Source organism: Phalacrocorax aristotelis, chromosome 28 (assembly GCF_949628215.1).
Source record: "Phalacrocorax aristotelis chromosome 28, bGulAri2.1, whole genome shotgun sequence".
In the NCBI taxonomy this organism is placed as follows: Eukaryota; Metazoa; Chordata; class Aves; order Suliformes; family Phalacrocoracidae; genus Phalacrocorax; species Phalacrocorax aristotelis.
In genome coordinates this window covers 603680-619817 of record NC_134303.1, presented here as the reverse complement: position 1 = coordinate 619817, position 16138 = coordinate 603680, and the positions used below count along the sequence as shown (strand labels likewise).

Sequence of the window (16138 nt, the reverse complement as noted above, 5' to 3'; positions counted from 1 at the left end):
ATTAGCGCTCAGGGCAGATTAACGGGGCACAGGGAGGGGGGCGCCCAGACGCCGAGGTCTGGGGGGGTCCTGGGGAGGGCGGGGTGATGAGGCTGCAGGAGCTGGGCTCTGGCATTTTGGGGGGGCCGTTTGGCAGTGGCCCCCCCCCCGACTCTGCACGGGCCCAGCCCCGTGTCCCGCATCCTGCTGCGATCTGTCCCCGCGACCCCGCTGCTGGCACGAGGCCGTGGGGCCGGAGCCAGGCCAGCCCAGGGGGACCCAGGCATCCGGGCCACCAACACCCCCCAAAACCCCACAGCCCTAACCTTGCCTCAATTTCCCCCCAGGGGAGGGCGGTGGGCTCAGGACCTGCCAGACTGGAGCAGCCACTCCCCTGGGGGCTATGGGGGAAGGACCCAGGCATCTGGCCTCCAACTCCCCCAGGGGACCCAGGCGTGTGTGTGTTCCGCCCCCCCCCCCAACCCTGGGGCAGGGCCAGTCCTAGGATGGTATTTAAGGCCCCGGGATGGGGACGGTGGCTCCAGACTGGCAGTGGCTGGCCCACGCTCAGGTCTCCCACAGGTGAGAGGAGGGGATTATGGGGGGGTCTTGGGAGGGTCTCTGCCCAGCCTGGGGGGTTGTTGGTGCCCTGTGACTTGTCCCCAGGGTGGGGGTATCCCCAGGGCGCAGCGTCCCCCAGGGTACCCAGGCCATGTTGGGTGTCCCCAGGGTATCAATTCTGTGACCTTGAGGTTTTGGTGTCTCCGGAGTCCTGTTTTGCTGTCCTCAGGGGTTCCCCAGGCTGTGCTGGGTGTCCCCAGAATTTAGGTGTCACTAGGGTCCCATTTTGCTGTCCCCAGGGAGGTCCCCAGAATCTGGGTGTCCCCAGTGTCCTGTTTTCCTGTCCCCAGAATTTGGGTGTCCCCAGTGTCCTGTTTTTCTGCCTCAGGAGTCCCCAGCCTGTGCCAGGTGTCCCCAGGGTATGGGTGCCCCCCTGGGTATTGGTCCAGTGACCCACCCCCAGGTGTCATCTCCCCCCTCCCAGGGGCTGGGTGTCCCCAGGGTCCTGTTTCACTGTCCCCAGGGTTTTGCTGTTCCCAGGGCGCTGCCTGGGTGTCCCCGCGGCCACGATGACAGTGACATACACCTCACGGGTGGCCACCGCTCGCTTCGGGGGCTTCTCGCAGCTCCTCCTGCTCTGGCGCGGGAGCATCTACAAGCTGCTCTACCGGGAGCTGCTCCTCTTCCTCGCCGCCTACCTGGGGCTCAGCCTGGCCTACCGGTGCAGTGGGGGGAAACGACACAAATCAGGGGGCACAGGGACATGGTGGGGGGAACACAGTGTGCATGGGGACATGTGGGGGCGCAGGGGGTGCGTAGGAATGGGGATATACAGAGACACAGGGTGCATGGGGACGCATGGGGGGGACACACAAGGTGCAGGGGGTTCACGGGAATGGGGACACACAGGGTGCATGGAGACATGGTACCTTGTACGGAGGCACGGGGGGGACACACAGACAGAGGGAGGGGCTGGGAGTGTGACCCCCCCCTCACCTCGTGTCCCCCCCCAGGTTCCTGCTGTCAGAGGCGCAGAAGCGGCTCTTTGAGAAGCTCGTGCTCTACTGCGACAAGTCAGCCAACCTGATCCCCATTTCCTTCGTCCTCGGTGAGAGCCCTGGCCCCCGGGACCCCCAGACCCCCCTCCTCCCCCAGGACCCCCCAGAGCCTCCCCAGACCCACCAAACTCATCCCCATGTCCTCCGTCCTCATCGCCATATCCTCCGTCCTCAGCGAGAACCCCCAGTCTCCCTCCCAGCATCCCCAGCTCCACCCTGTGCTTTCTCCCACCGTCCCCAGCGCCTCCTTCCAGTGCTCCCAGTCCCCAGTGCCATGCCCCCTTCCAGGGTTCCCAGTGTCGCCAGCTTCCCCCAGCACCCCTTCCCAGTGCTCCCACCGTCCCCAGCGCCTCCTTCCAGTGCTCCCAGTCCCCAGTGCCATGCCCCCTTCCAGGGTTCCCAGTGTCGCCAGCTTCCCCCAGCATCTCTTCCCAGTGCTCCCACCGTCCCCAGTACCCCAGCTCCCCACCCCCACGTCATCCCAGTCCCACAGGTTTCTACGTGGCGCTGGTGCTGGAGCGCTGGTGGGGGCAGTTCCGCAGCGTCCCGGCGCCGGACGGGCTGATGGTGGCTGTGGCGGGCAACGTCCACGGGGCCGACGCGCGGGGCCGCATCCTGCGCCGCACCCTGATGCGCTACGGCAGCCTGGCCGCGCTGCTGGTGCTGCGCGCCGTCAGCACCGCCGTCTACAAACGCTTCCCCACCACCGACCACCTCGTTGAGGCTGGTGCGTCCCCGCCACCCTGCCGTGACCTCATTGGAGGGGGTGATGTCGGCACAGGGGCAGCAACGGGCTGGTGGGACCAGCAGGAGGGTGGCGAGGAGCCCCTGGGGATGGCATCAGTGATGTCACCATGCGGCATGATGCTGGGGTTGGGAACGGCGTCATGGTAGCGGTGTCTCTGTGGGGGTGGTGATGTCATCGCTGGGGCAGAGATGCCATCGTGGGGACGTCACAGGACTTGGCCTCAGGTTCCCCTAATCTCTGTGCTGTGACGTCAACAGGGCACCCTGAGGTCACTGGGTGTCAGCGCTGCTGGGCAGTGGGTGATGTCATGGGCGGGGGCAGGGGCTGGTGGGTGATGTCACAGAGGGTTGATGGTGATGCCGGCCCGCAGGGTTCCTGACACGGGAGGAGCGGCGGCGGCTGGAGGGGCTGCGCTCACCCTACAACAAGTTCTGGGTGCCCTGCGCCTGGTTCGGGGCGCTGGCGGGGCAGGCGCGGCGGGAGGGGCGCGTGCGTGACGACTGCGCCCTCAAGCTCCTCATGGAGGTACCCCCAAACCCCCTCACTGCCCCTGGACCCTCCCTGAGCCCCCCTAAACCTCCTGTGCCTACACCCCAGGAGCTGAACCGCTTTCGGGGGCACTGCAGCCTCCTCTTCCACTACGACTGGATCAGCGTCCCACTGGTGTACACCCAGGTGGGCACTGGGAACACTGGGAAGCAGAGGGGTGGCAGGAACAGGAACACTGAGGGGGGCAGGGGGGGCCGGATAGGGAGGGACATGAGGGAACATGAGGGGACACAGGGACGGGGACACAGAGAGGACCAGAGAGGGATGGAGGGACACGAGGGGACATGGAGATGCGGCAGGATGGGGCCAAGGATGGGGGAAGGGGGAGATGAAGGGACATGGTGGGGGGCCCTGGAGGGACACAGGGGAACACAGATGAGGATGGAAGGACATTCAGGTGCACTGACAGGGATGGAGGGACATGGTGGGGGACGACCCGTGTGGGTGACCATTCCCCCATTGCAGGTGGTGACCATCGCCGTCTACACCTTCTTTGTTACCTGCCTGATCGGGCGGCAGTTCCTGGACCCAGCCCAGGGCTACGCGGGGCACGAGCTGGACCTGGGGGTCCCCGTCTTCACCCTCCTTCAGTTCTTCTTCTACGTGGGGTGGCTCAAGGTGGGTCGGGAGGACGGGGGCGGGGGGGATGGCGGGGGAACGATGGGGACACACGGCAGCCCCGGGGACACGGTGGCCTCACCGTAGGTGGCTGAGCAGCTCATCAACCCCTTCGGGGAGGATGACGACGACTTCGAGACCAACACACTCATCGACCGCAACTTCCAGGTACCCCCACCCCGCTCCCAGGGGGCCCCTGGGGGGTGGCGGGGGGACCCAGGCGTTGGGGAGGAGACCCAGGCCTCTGGTCCACAGGTGTCAATGCTGGCGGTGGACGAGCTGTACGGGGAGGTGCCGACGCTGGAGCGGGACCGGTACTGGGACGCCGTCAGCCCCCAGGCACCCTACACAGCCGCGGCTGCCCCGCTGCGCCAGCCCGCCTTCCGCGGCTCCGCATTCGATGTGGCGTGAGTGGGGACGGGACCCCCAGCCCCCACCCCGGGACACCCCCCCGCCTCAGATCCTACAGTCCCCCCAACCCCACCAGGAGGGTCCCATGGGAGCCAAAACAATGTCCTAGGGTTCCCCCAAATCCCAGACTGCCCTAGGGGGTCCCACCAAACCCAGAAACCCCCAAACTGCCCCCCAGCCACTCAAGACCACCCCAGCACCCCCCAAACTGCCTAGAGATCCCACCCAAGGCAAAACCTGCCCAGGGACCCCATGGCTTAGTCTAGGGCATCCCCTGAAGCCAGCCCAGGGCTCTGGGGAGAAGGCTGGGGGTGTCCCTAACATGGGGGGGGGGGGGGTGTTGGGGGTGACCCCAGGTGCCTGGGAGGGGGATTAGGGTGACCCCAATGTCTGGGCGGGGATTGGGGTGACCCTGGTGTCTTGCAGGCTGGCCAAGGAGGAGATGCAATTCCAGCCACTAGAGGACATTGGGGAGACCCTTGGGGACACCCTCGAGCCCCCCCCCCGGCCCCCCCCCAGCACCTTCACCCGACGCTTCTCCCTACTGCACCGTAAGAACAGTGCTGGCTCTGAGAGGGGGCTCAGCCCTGAGCCCCCCCCAGGGGCCCCTCCAACACCTGCCACCCCGGGGGATGGGGACAGCCTGGGGGGGGACACAGCCATCCTCCTGGGGGATGCCCCGAGGGGGGGCAGCAGCCCCCATGATCACTGGCTCCTGCACCCCAGCATCGATGACATGGTTTAAAGGGGGCAACCCCAGAACACACCTCCCCACTGGCTCAGCCCTGTACAAGCCCCATGAGAATCCCCACCGGGAATAAACCCCCACCCCTGAGACCTGTGGCTTTATTGAAAGGATTTGGGGCAGCAGGGGAGGGGACAGGACCCCCCACCCTGCAGAAAAGGGGTACAAAAATAGAAGTGCTAAAAGCCCCTGCGAAGAGGGGTACAGCATTCGCCCCCTCCCTCCAAGAGAGCAGAGGGGCAACACGGTAGTGTCTAAAATGGGACCAGCCCAAAGAAGGGGGGGCCCCCCCAGGTCAGTGGCTGGGGAGGCACCCCCAGGCCCCTGCTCAGCGGTTGGGGGGCCGGCCGTGGGGGGGCCGGGTGCGGCGGGCGACTGTGGCCAAGCGCTGCTGCGCCAGGAAGGACTGAGCCCCGCCAAGGGGCCCCCGCAGCCCGCCCCCCTCGCTCGCCTGCTGCTGGATCGCCAGGCCCTGGGGGGGGGACGGGGCATGGGTTGAGTGTTGGACCCCACCAAACCCACAGTGTCTGGGGGGGGCGCATAGGGACCCCCTGCGCCACGTCCCTGATGGCCCCAGCTGGACGCATCTACCGTACCAAATCCCCCCGCCTTTTACAGCCCCCGCCCCCCCCCGCAGATGCCCTCCATGGGCTACCAGCCTCCCCAAGAGGTACCCATGACCCCCGCAAGATCATCTGTGCCCCCACCACGAAGACTTTGCCCGGGGGGATATCCGTGCCCCCCCCGAAGCAGTTGTCCCCCCAGAACCCTCAACGTCTCACCATGTTGTACCAGGCAGTGACGAGCAGCCGCTCCTCCCGCTCCCGCTGCGCCCGGCTCCGCTCGTAGTCGTTCTGGGGGGGGCCGGGGGAGGGGGGTTGAGCCAGAGCTGGGGACCCCTGGGATCACCCCCAGCCCCCCCCTGCCCCAGCCCTCCCTCACCTCCAGGTGCTTGATCAGGGTGTCCTTCTCCTGCAGCTGGTTCCGGAGGGCATGGAGGGCGGGAGCCACGCCGGGGCCTGGGGGCTTCGGCTCCAGCGCCTGCATCACCTAGGGGGGTGACAGTGTGGGACCCCCGAACTCAAACACAGAGCAGCCCCCCCAGGGTTCTGTGTGTTCCCCCCCTCCCCCCGAAGACCCTCTGCACCGCCAAACAGTCCTCCCCAGCCAAGAAAAGCCCTGAGGGCCCCCCCCCCGAGATCCCCCCAAAGGGGTCCCAGCTCCCCCCATGCACCCAAAAATGCCCTGAGGAGGGTCCCTGACGCCCCCCCCCCCCCCCAAACCCTGGGCATCACTAGGGGTCCCAGAGCCCCCCACAGACCTAAGAGACCCTTGCAGGGGGGTCTCAGAGCCCCCCCCGGTATAGGTAGGATATTCTTGGTAGGTCCCAGAACTGCCCCAAGGGTCCCCAAGGCCTCTCAACCCCAGACCACTGGGGTCACTGAGCCCCCCCAATGCCCCCAGTTCAGGCCAGGGTGGGTCCCCAGCCCCACACCATGTGGGCCTCCCCGGCATGCCGGCGGCAGCGCTGCTCCAGGATGTGCAGGGCCTCCTCCCTCTGGCGCAGGCTGCGCTGCAGCTCCTCCACGTGCCGTGACCCTGGGGGGGCAGAAAATGGGGGATCAGGGGTGGACACAAAATGGGGCTCGGGGGGGGAAGACCCCCCAACCGGCCCCTTTCCTGAGTGGCCCCACACCTACTCCCTCCCCCTGGACCTAAAGCCTTCCTGGGGGAAACCGAGGCACAGCTCAGCCCCTGTCCCTTCCCCGCGCACACCCCAACACTGTGACCCCCCCAGGGACCCCGCCATACCGCTGCTGTCCATGCGTGGCTCCAGCTCCTCCTCCACTTGCAGCGAAGCCCCTGCCTCGGGCAGCTCTTCCCTGGGGGTCGTGGTGGGGGCACAGGTTGGGGACCTGGGGACAGGGTGCCCCATCCCCCCACCGTGCCTGGGTGCCCAGGCTGGATCCCTCCCTTCCCCCTGCACTCACAGGTCTTCCAGGGTCTCCAGCAGCAACAACTGTGGGGGGGAACAAGGCGTGAGGGGGGGCCGTGGCACCCCCCAAAAGCCTGGGGGTCCTGAGGAACCCCTGCCCCCCCCCCAAACCCCAGCATCCTCCTTTGAAACCTGAGAGGATGCAGGCCCTGCGCCCCCCAAAGTCCAAACCTCACTTGCCCCAAATGTGGGAACCCCCCCAAAATACCACCTCTTCCCCAGAACATCAGGACCCTCCCAAGAAAATGGGGACCCCACAAGAACACTGGGGACCCCCCCCAGCAAATAACAATATTTCCCCACCCACTAAGCCCCCTAAACCCTCAGGAGAGCCCCCACCCGCTCACCTCCTCAGGGGGTCCCCCTGATCTTCCAGGGCCATCGCCAGCTCTGACGCCCCTGTGGCCCCCAGCCTGCGGGTGGGGGGGTGTTAGGGATGCGGGGGGAGGGGACACATTTAGGACAACGTGTCACACCCTCCCCGGCCCCCACCTCTGCTGGTCAGCATCACGCAGCCGCTGCTGGAGCCGGTCCCGCTGGAGCCGCAGCGTCGCCTCCTGCGCCTGCAGCCGTCGGTTCTCCTGCTGCAGCTGCGCCACCGTCTCCCTGGGGGCCAGTGGCAGGGTCAGGGGGTCTGGGGCGGGGGGGGGGGGCCCCCAGGGTCGGGGACCCACCCCTCTGCCTCTGCACCCACCTCAGCTCCGCAGGGAGGATTTCAGCCGCCAGGTTTCCTGCGGGGGCCATGCCCTCTTCCAGCACCGCATCTGGGGAAGGAGATGGCTGATGTGGGGACAGGAGATGACACCCCCAAACTGCACCCCCGGGACAGCACTGTGTGCTCCCCCAAACCCTGGTTCCTCCCAGGGTTAACCGCCAAGGCCAAAACCCTTGCCCCAAGGGAGGGATTCTCTGGTGTCTCGTATGAAGGTTGAGCTCAGCAGGGTCCCTCCCCCCGACATGGAGTCTGTCACCTTCCCCCTGCCCAGGGCCCGTGTCTCCCCCCACGGGGTCCCCCACCCACCTGCCTGACGCAGGCAGCTCTGCTGCACCTGAGTGCAGCGCAACTCCTCATTGGCCTCACGTAGGGCATCCCGCTCCTCCAGCAGCCGCTGCAGGGCCCAGGGGAGGTCAGTAGGGGGGACCCAGGCGCCCGGGGGGGGGGGGGACGGACGACCCAGGCGCCCGGGTGGGGGGGGGGGACGACAGACACTCGCCTCCTTCTCCTTGTTCAGCGCCTCAAACCTCTCCTGCAGGTTCCTGAACTCCACCTGCCATTTCTCTGCCCGCAGCTCTGCCGCCGCCTGCTGCCCACTCAGCTCCTCCACCTGGGTGGGGCCACAGCTGACCACACCCCCTCGGGCCACAGCTCCACCCACTGGCTACAGCCCCGCCCCCCCACACCTTCACACCTCTGCAGCTGCCACAGGTGGCCACACCCCCTCGGTGACCACACCCACCTCCACGCAGGCCATGCCTCTGCTGCCCCACCCAGTTCCCTGTGGGAGGAGCCTGTAGGCCTAGCCCTGCCCCCACGCCAAAGCCACACCCCCCAGCCATATGGCATTGGGCCAGGACAACATTGTCCCGCCCCTTGGCCACAGCCCCGCCCCCAAACCCCGCCTACCAGCCTATAGCTCCGCCCACCTGCCTGCGGGCGGCCTCCAGCTGTGCGCAGCCGGCCTGCGCCCGGCCCAGCTGTTGCTGCAGCGCGGCCGCCCGCCGCAGCTGGGTGGCATGGCGCTCCTCCAGTGCCCGCACCCAGCGCCGCAGGTCACCCGCCGCCGCCGCGCGGGCCCCGGTACGCCGCCACCCGCCGCCTCCAGCCGCCCCGCGCGCGCCGACGACGCCCTGCCGGGATCGGGGGGGACCGCTGGTGTTCCCTGCGCCAGGGGTGCCCCGAGCGCCAGGGTACCCCATGCCCTGGGGCACCCCAACTGCCCAAGGACACCCTGAGGGGACCCAGGTGTCTGGGCACCCCCCCCCTCCACCAACGGGACCCCGGCCCACCTCAGCACGTCCATCTCATCGCGCAGGGCGCGGGCCTCCCCAGCCAGGCCGCTCAGCTCCTCTGCCCGCGCCTGCAGTCCCCGTGCCTCCCGCTCCAGCTGGCTGCAGCGCGCCCGCAGCTCCTCCTTCCCACTCTCCAGCCTGCCCAAGGGGACCCCAACATCAGGGGACCCCCCATGGCATAGGAGTGTAGAGTGCTACTCACCCCTCCAACCCCTATTTTGCTCTCTCGGTGGGAAAACCCAGACCCCAGAGATTGGGGTAACCCCTCCAAAGGGACCCAGGCTGGGCCCCCCTCCCTGCCCAGGGGACCCAGGTGTCCGGGCCTTACCGGTAATTCTCCTCCTGCAGCTGCTCCACCTGCGTCTGCAGCAGTAGCAGCTTCTTGGCAGAGGCACCGGCAGCATCAGCCTCCAGCTGCGCCTTCTCCTCTCGCAGCACACGGTTCTCCTCTGCCAGGCTGCCCTTCTCCTCCAGCAGCGCCGCCACCTGCCCCGCGGCGGCAGGACCCAAATGTCCAGGAAGGGACCCGAGCATCTGGGCTTCCCTCCCTGGGGGGTCCCAGGGACAGGGTGCACCACCCAACCCTTATACAAGATAGCAAAGAACCCCTCCCACTCAGTGTGACCCTTTGGGTGCCCTCACCCCAACCCTAGAGACTGGCAGGGATAGGACTGTGAAACCAGGCGTCTGGGCCCCACCTGCTGCTCCAACTCAAGGCAGCGCTGCTGCGGCCCCCCGGCCTCCTCGGGCTCCTCGCTCAGGAAGTAATAGCGCCGTGACTGCAGGGGGAAAGGGGGATCAGTGCCGGGGGAACACGCACCCCCAGGCACCCCCACCCAGCCCCCACCCTGCCCCCCAGCCTTGGGGCTCCCCTGGAGCACCCCACCAGAGCGCTCCCCCCGTAGCCCCTGGCCTTGCCCCCCCCAACCCTGCACCCAGCCCCATCACCTGCGTGTCGAAGTTCCCGTACATCTCCACTGCCATTGTCTCCGATGGTTCTTTATCCAAAAGCTGTGTAAACGAAAAAAGTACAACATTATAAAGTGTAATTGGGGGGGGGTTTCTTCAGGGCCCCCCCATAACCCACGGTGCTTCCCAAAAATCACACACCCCCCCCAAACCTTCCTGCAGAGCCCTCTGGTCACATTCACTCTCAGGCTCCAGGATGCTCCAAACTCCCCTGAGACGATCCCACAGAGACCCCCATCCCCTCCTGTCCCCCTCAATGCCCCCAGGGCCCCAACACCCCCCAGAGACCCCCAACAGCCCCCTGGGGACCCCCAAGGTGCCCCCACCTCCTGGATGGCCATCATCACCACGTGCTGCACTGACTCCTCCAGCGTCATGATGCGCTGAATGTGTTCTACAAAGGAGGAACATGGTGGGTTAGGGGGTTCAGGGGGCATTTCAGGAGTGAGGGGACCCCCCCAGCCCTGCACCCACCTTCCCGCCTCTCGCAGCTGACAGCGCACCCCAGCACCAGTCGCACCAGTTTGCCCAGTTGCTCTGGGTCGGCCTGCTGGGCCGCCAGCACCACATTGGGCACGTGCTGCTCCGCCACTGTCTGGCCCAGCACCTGTGGGATCCGGGAGCAGAGACCAGGGGTCAGCCTCCCTCCGGGGTACCCCCCTACCCCAAAACAGGGGGCCCAAATGCCAGGCCCCCGCCCATGGGCCCCCACACTCACATCCTGCCAGTACTCCAGGATGCTCTGCAGAACCTTCCGCAGGTTGCTCACCTGTAGGGGGGAAAGGTGGGACCCCCTGGTGGGACCCCTAAAATGCCCTCCCAACGGTTGGGGACCCCAAAATGCCCCACCATTGCTGTGGCCCTGCCTCAGGTCCTCCAACATGGCCCTCTCCAACTGCCCCCCCAAAACAGCTCTCCCAATCAACCCTCCCCCTAGAAAAAGCCTCCCCAAACCAGCTGCCCCCAGACACCCCTCAAACCAACACCTCCAAATATTCCACTCCCCCTCCTCACCCCTCAGGGCAAATCTAAGGCTGAGAACACCCTCCCTAAAGCACACATGGGTGGTGTGCCCCCACCCCAATATATGCCCTCCCCCACCTTCAGCCTCCAGTTATCCTCAGTGTCGTCCCGGATCCGGCCCAGCCATGTCTCGTTGAACCACGAGGCGTCACTGGGGGAACACAGGGGGAGTCCCCAAAATCAGGTCCCCTCCACCCAGGCTGCCCCCACCCCCACCCAGGGGGTGCCCTGGACCCCATGGGGGGCCCTAGGGTTGTCCCCAAGGTGGGGGGCAGCACTCCCCACACTCACATGCTGTGCAGGACATGGGCAAGGGCCACCCCGCTGGCCAGGTCCTGTGGGGAGGCGCAGGGCGAGGGGGGGGCAAAGGTCTGCAGCTGAGGGGGGCACAAAGGGGGGGTGGTGGTGTCAGGGCACGGCTGCCCCCAAAACAGCCTGCCTGGACCCCCTCAGGGCTAGGGACAGACAACTCGTGTCCTGGCCCTCCCTGCAGACAGGGGAGCCCCCAAACCTGCACATCCCCCACTAACCACTGTGGAGGGGAGGGGCAGGGACCCTGTTTTTACGCTCAGCAAAGTCCCCCCAAGGTATGGGAGTAGCAATGACCCCCCGTGGGGTGCTCCCCCTGCTAATCCCCTCCCCGACATTAGCTAGGGGGCAAAGGGCACCCGGGGGAGGGGTCACTGGGTGCTGGAGGGTCACAAGGGCCCGGCAGGTGCCCAGAAGGAACCACAGGGCCCCGAGGGGGCCACACGGGCCCGGGAAGGTCGTCCCGGCCCCCCCTTACCCAGGTGAGCAGCGGCCCGCACACGTCCCGCCCCTCCGCCATTGCCGCCATCTCGGGGCCGGTCCGCCAGGGGCACTGAACAGCACCCAGAGCGGCCACACCTGCCGGCCGCGCCCTCTTCCGGCCCCGCCCCGCCGCCCTCTCGGGACAGGTCCTCCCGCGCTACAGAGTCGCGCCCAGAGCGGCCGCACCTGTCGGCCAGCTCCCTTCCGGCCACGCCCACGGCCATATATGGAGCCGGTCATCCCGCGCTACAGAGTCGCGCCCAGAGCGGCTGCGCCCGGCGGCACTGCCCTTTCCGGCCACGCCTTCCCCGCTATTTTTGGGGCCGGCCCTCCCGGGCTACAGAGTCGTGCCCAGAGCGGCCGCGCCAGTTGGCCCCGCCCGGCCTCCGCTGACTCAGCGCCGCGTCACCGCCCGCCCCCGCCCCTCCGGCCGCTCCCGTCTGGCCCCGCCGGGCCCGCCCCGTCGGGGATCGGCAGCCGCCAGGTGCGGGGGGGTTAGGGGAGGCCGCACGGGGTCAGGCTGGGCCGCTTTCCCCCGAGGGGCGGGATTGGCGGCGCCTCCGCCCCCGCTGACGTCAGCGACGAACTCGGCGACTCTGGTTGCGTCACCGGCGCGGGGCGTGCGGGAGCGGCGGGAACGGACCCCGGGGGAACCCAGGCGCCGGGGGTCGGGTGGGGCGGCGGGTGTCAGTGGTGTCGCCATGGTCACGCCAACCCCCCCGGTGCTTCAACCCCCGCGGCGGCACTTCCGGTTCCGGGGTGGGGGGAGCCCGGGGACCCCCCCGTGTTCCCAGTGCAGCCCTGGAGGTATCCCAGTGCTCCCAGTACCGCCCTGAGGCTATCCCAGTGTTCCCATTACAGCCCTGGAACCCTGCCGCTGCTACCAGTACAGCCCTGGGGACATCCCAATGCTCCCAGTATAGCCCTGGAAGCCCGCCAGCGCTCCCAGCGCAGCCCTGGGGACATCCCGTTTCTCCCAAGGGAGCTTTGCCCCCCCCCATGTCCCTGTACACCCCCAGGGCCCTCTCAGTGTCCCCAGTCCGTCCCCAAGACCCTCCCAGTCCTCTAGTCCAGCCCCCCCCCCGCCCCCCCCTCCCGGCTGTTCCCACCACTGTGAACCCAGGCGTCTGGGCCCGGGGCATGCTGGGAAATTCCCACCCCGTGGGGCTGCCTGGTTCCCGTTGGCTGCCCAGATGCCTGGGTTGCCCCAATGCCTGGGTTGCCCCAGATTCCCCCCCCCAAGTCCCCCCAAACCCCCCAGCCTCACTCCACCCCACTACCAGGTGTATGGTCATCCCCCCAGATAGTCCCAGTTTGCTCCAGGCTCCCCAGGACTAACAGCACGGTTTGGGGGTGACCCAGACGCCAGGTTCTCGCCCCACTGCCTGTGGTGGGGGTAGGGTGCCCGGACGCCTGGGTCTCATGGGGGTGGGGCACAGGGCTGGCCCTGCACACCTGGGTATCCTGTGCTGGCAGTGCCCCCCCACCGAAAACCTGGTGGCAGCCACAGCCGTTGGTGCCCATGGGGCACCCAAAGGTGACACCAGGCGAGAGGTGCTGGGGGGGGGGGGGTGTGTCCCCGACCTTCCCTCCCCCCCAAACCTGGGACCCCCCCTCTGGGCCTGGGACCCCCACGCATGCACCCCGAGGCCCAGCCCCTGCAGCTGGGAGACCCTGGTGTTGGGTTAGAGCCACCCCACCCCACCCCCATTTCCCCAACCCCCCCCACCTTCCTGCTCCCGCCACTTCCTGGCAGGGGGAGGGGCAGCCAGGGGACCCAGGCGTCCGGCTCTAACCACCCCCCCGCCGCAGCTTCCCCCATGGGGGGGTTGAACCAGGGAGGGGGGGTTCCTGACACCCGGGGCTCAGGGTGGGGGGTCCAGCCAGGCCTGACTCACTCAGGGACTGCTCGGGGGAAGGAGAAGTCGGGAGGGAAAATCAGACGGGCCCAAAATCCCCTAAAATCCAGGGTGGGGGCAGGGCCCAGACACCTGGGACCCTGGAGGGGGGAGGCCCTGACGCCTGGGTCCCCCACGGGAAAGCCCCGGGGGCTGCCGGCACAGGGCATTAGCATGGGGCTGAGACAGTGCAGGGGGACCCCCCCGGTGCTGCTGACCCACACACACATGTCCTTGTGCGTGCACACGCGTGTGCATCCCTGCCCCGCCCTGGCAGGCTGGGACATGCCGCTCATTAACCCGCATCTGTCCCGCCCGGATGCCTGGTTCCCCCTCGCTCTGGGCAGGGGTGTCGCAGAGGACCCTGGCTTGGGCGTCCCGGGGGTCTCGGGTGCTCAGCCCGGGCATGCACGCCAGGGCACAGGGAGGGAAGTGACTCAGGTGGTGCCGATGGTGACTCATGGATGGGGACTGGGTCCAGGCGTCTGGACACCCGCAGGGGCACCCAGGCACCCGTGGGGCACTCAGGCATCTGGGCACCCACGGGGGGACCCAGGCACCCATGGGGGCTCCCAGAGGGACCCAGGCATCCGGGCACCCATGGGGGCAGCCAGAGTGACACAGGTGTCTGGGCACCCTCGGAGTGGGAGCCGACCCACCCGAGCACCAATGTGAGCTCACACATGTGTGCACGGCCCCAGTATGGGGGCCCACACATGTGCCCTGTGCTAGCCCTGGCCCTGGTGTGGGCTGGGCTCACACATGTGTGCATCCAGAGGCGTGCTGGGGCCCACGCTCACACGCGTGTGCACCCAGATGTGTACTGGAGCCCATGCTCACACGCCTGTGCACCCAGACATGTGCTGGGGCCCACACTCATGTGTGCACCTGGACACGTGCTGCGGCCCATGCTCACACGCGTGTGCACCCTGAGGTGTGCTGCAGCCCACACTCACACGTGTGCCCCGGGCACATGCGTGTGCTGCCCACCCCCCTGCGTGTACCCACGGGTGCGTGTGCGTGTGTGTCCCCTGCACGCCCGTGTCCCGTCGCCCCGTTACACACCTCCCCCATCCCGGCGGCCCCGCCCCTTCCCGCACGGGGGCGTGTCCCGCCGGGAGGGGCGTGTCCCGCGGGCGCCGCAGCCAATGGGGCCGCGCTTCCGCCGCGGGCGGGTATAAGGCGGGCGGGGGGCGCCGGGTCGCGGGTTCGAACCCCGCCGCTCCTGGTCCCGTCCCGCCGCATGTGTGCGCGGATGGAGCCGCCGTTCTACCGCCCTGCGCCCTTCCCGGGCGGCTTCTGCCGGCCCGAGCCCGATTACGGGGCGTTGCCGGGAGCGCTGCCGCCGGGGGCCACCCCGGAGCCCTTCCGTGGGCTCAAGCCGGCGCCGTGCCCTGACGGCGGTTTCTTCGGTTCCAGCGCCGGTACCAGCGGCTTCTTCTACCCCTGCCCGGGGGAACGCGACGGTTTCGCCGGTAGCTTCGCGCAAGCGCTGGACGAGCTGCACCAGCCGGGGCCGCCCAACGTGGCGCTGCCGGAGCCGCCGGGGCTGGCGGCGGCGGGAGGCGGGGCCCCCTTCCCGGCGGTCCCCGGAGCGGCGCCGGAGGCGGAGGCGGCCGAGCCGGGTCCCGACTCCCCGGAGCGGTTGCAGGCGGAACGGCGGCGGCTGCGGAACCGGCTGGCGGCGAGCCGGTGCAGGCGGCGGAAGCTGGAGCGCATCGCCCGGCTGGAGCAGCGCGTCCGCGGGCTCCGCGCCCAGAACGCGGCGCTGGCGGCGACGGCGGCCGGGCTCCGCGCCCAGGTGCGGCGGCTGCGCGGCTCCGTGCGCGACCACGCCGGCTCCGGCTGCCCGCTGCCCCCCGGCGCAGCCCTCGGCTTCTAGCCACCCCCCCGGCGAGGAACGGACCGGGCCCGGAGGGGCGCCCGGGCCGTCGCTGCCCCAGCTGCTGCCCGGTGATGGGGACCCCCACGGACCCCCGGCGTGGACACGGATGTATGGGGCACCCCGACGGAACGCTGAGCGTGGGTGAGGACTGTGGCTTTGAGGGACCCCCATGGACATCCTGATGATGAGGACCCCCAGTGTGGACACGGTGGTATGGCGCACCCCGATGGAACGCTGCATGGGACTATGGCTGAGGACCTCGGCTTTGGGGGGCTTCCTCTGGGGACCCCCATGGACACCCCGATGAGGACCCCACAGACCTGGACAGACCCCAAGGGACAGGGACCCTCTCCCCCCTGCCCCCAACGGGATGCTGCATGGGACCATGCTGGGATGAGGACCACAGCTTTGGGGGGGGTATCCTGCTGCGGACCCCCATGGCCACCCCCACGGGGACCCTGTGGATATGGACCCTGTAGGCTCCAGCTGCTGCTTGGTGAAGGTCACGGCTTCTGGGGGGGGCACCCAGAGGGACCCCCCTCCCTGCCACAGACCTGGAGGAACTGGGGACTCCTGATGGAGAACCCCAAACAGAGCCGAGAGGATAGGGGAACCCTGTGGGGGAACTGCCCCCCCCCCCAATGGACCTGCCTGAAGGGACTTGCAGGACGAGGCACACCCAGTTGAGGCCCCCCAAGGGGTTAGGGACCCCAGGGCCCGCGGGAACGGGACCTGCGAGATGGACTGGGTACCCCCAAACTGGGCCTAGCGCCCGCCCCCCCGTGGTGCCCCCCCAGCTGGGCCTGGGGACTCCTTTGGGACTGGGGGGACCCGCAGGGTCAGGCCCCCCCAAACTGGGCATTTACCCGTTGGGGGAGTGTCCCCGGGTTGGACTC

The 16138-nt window shown here is 68.4% G+C and overlaps 2 protein-coding genes across 2 annotated transcripts; one reads left to right on the top strand and one right to left on the bottom strand.

The window, feature by feature from the left end:
* Positions 1–100: 100 nt before the first annotated feature.
* BEST2 (bestrophin 2) lies at positions 101–4752 on the top strand. Its single transcript, XM_075076110.1, has 9 exons — positions 101–1261; positions 1554–1648; positions 2092–2325; positions 2717–2871; positions 2944–3021; positions 3361–3513; positions 3601–3681; positions 3769–3920; positions 4351–4752. The coding sequence occupies exons 1-9, from the start codon at positions 1110–1112 to the stop codon at positions 4667–4669; spliced, it is 1419 nt and encodes a 472-aa protein (XP_074932211.1). The 5' UTR covers positions 101–1109; the 3' UTR covers positions 4670–4752.
* Positions 4753–4756: 4 nt separating this feature from the next.
* HOOK2 (hook microtubule tethering protein 2) lies at positions 4757–11505 on the bottom strand. The gene is given in 22 exon segments (XM_075076077.1): positions 4757–5141; positions 5452–5523; positions 5612–5719; positions 6165–6268; positions 6482–6552; positions 7013–7078; positions 7158–7271; positions 7360–7429; positions 7687–7774; positions 7880–7990; positions 8310–8456; positions 8459–8513; positions 8673–8813; positions 9004–9161; positions 9374–9454; positions 9624–9686; positions 9971–10038; positions 10119–10251; positions 10363–10413; positions 10746–10818; positions 10959–11044; positions 11455–11505. Coding segments are annotated over 22 exon segments (2055 nt in total). The 3' UTR covers positions 4757–4997.
* Between the last annotated feature and the right edge of the window lie 4633 nt (positions 11506–16138).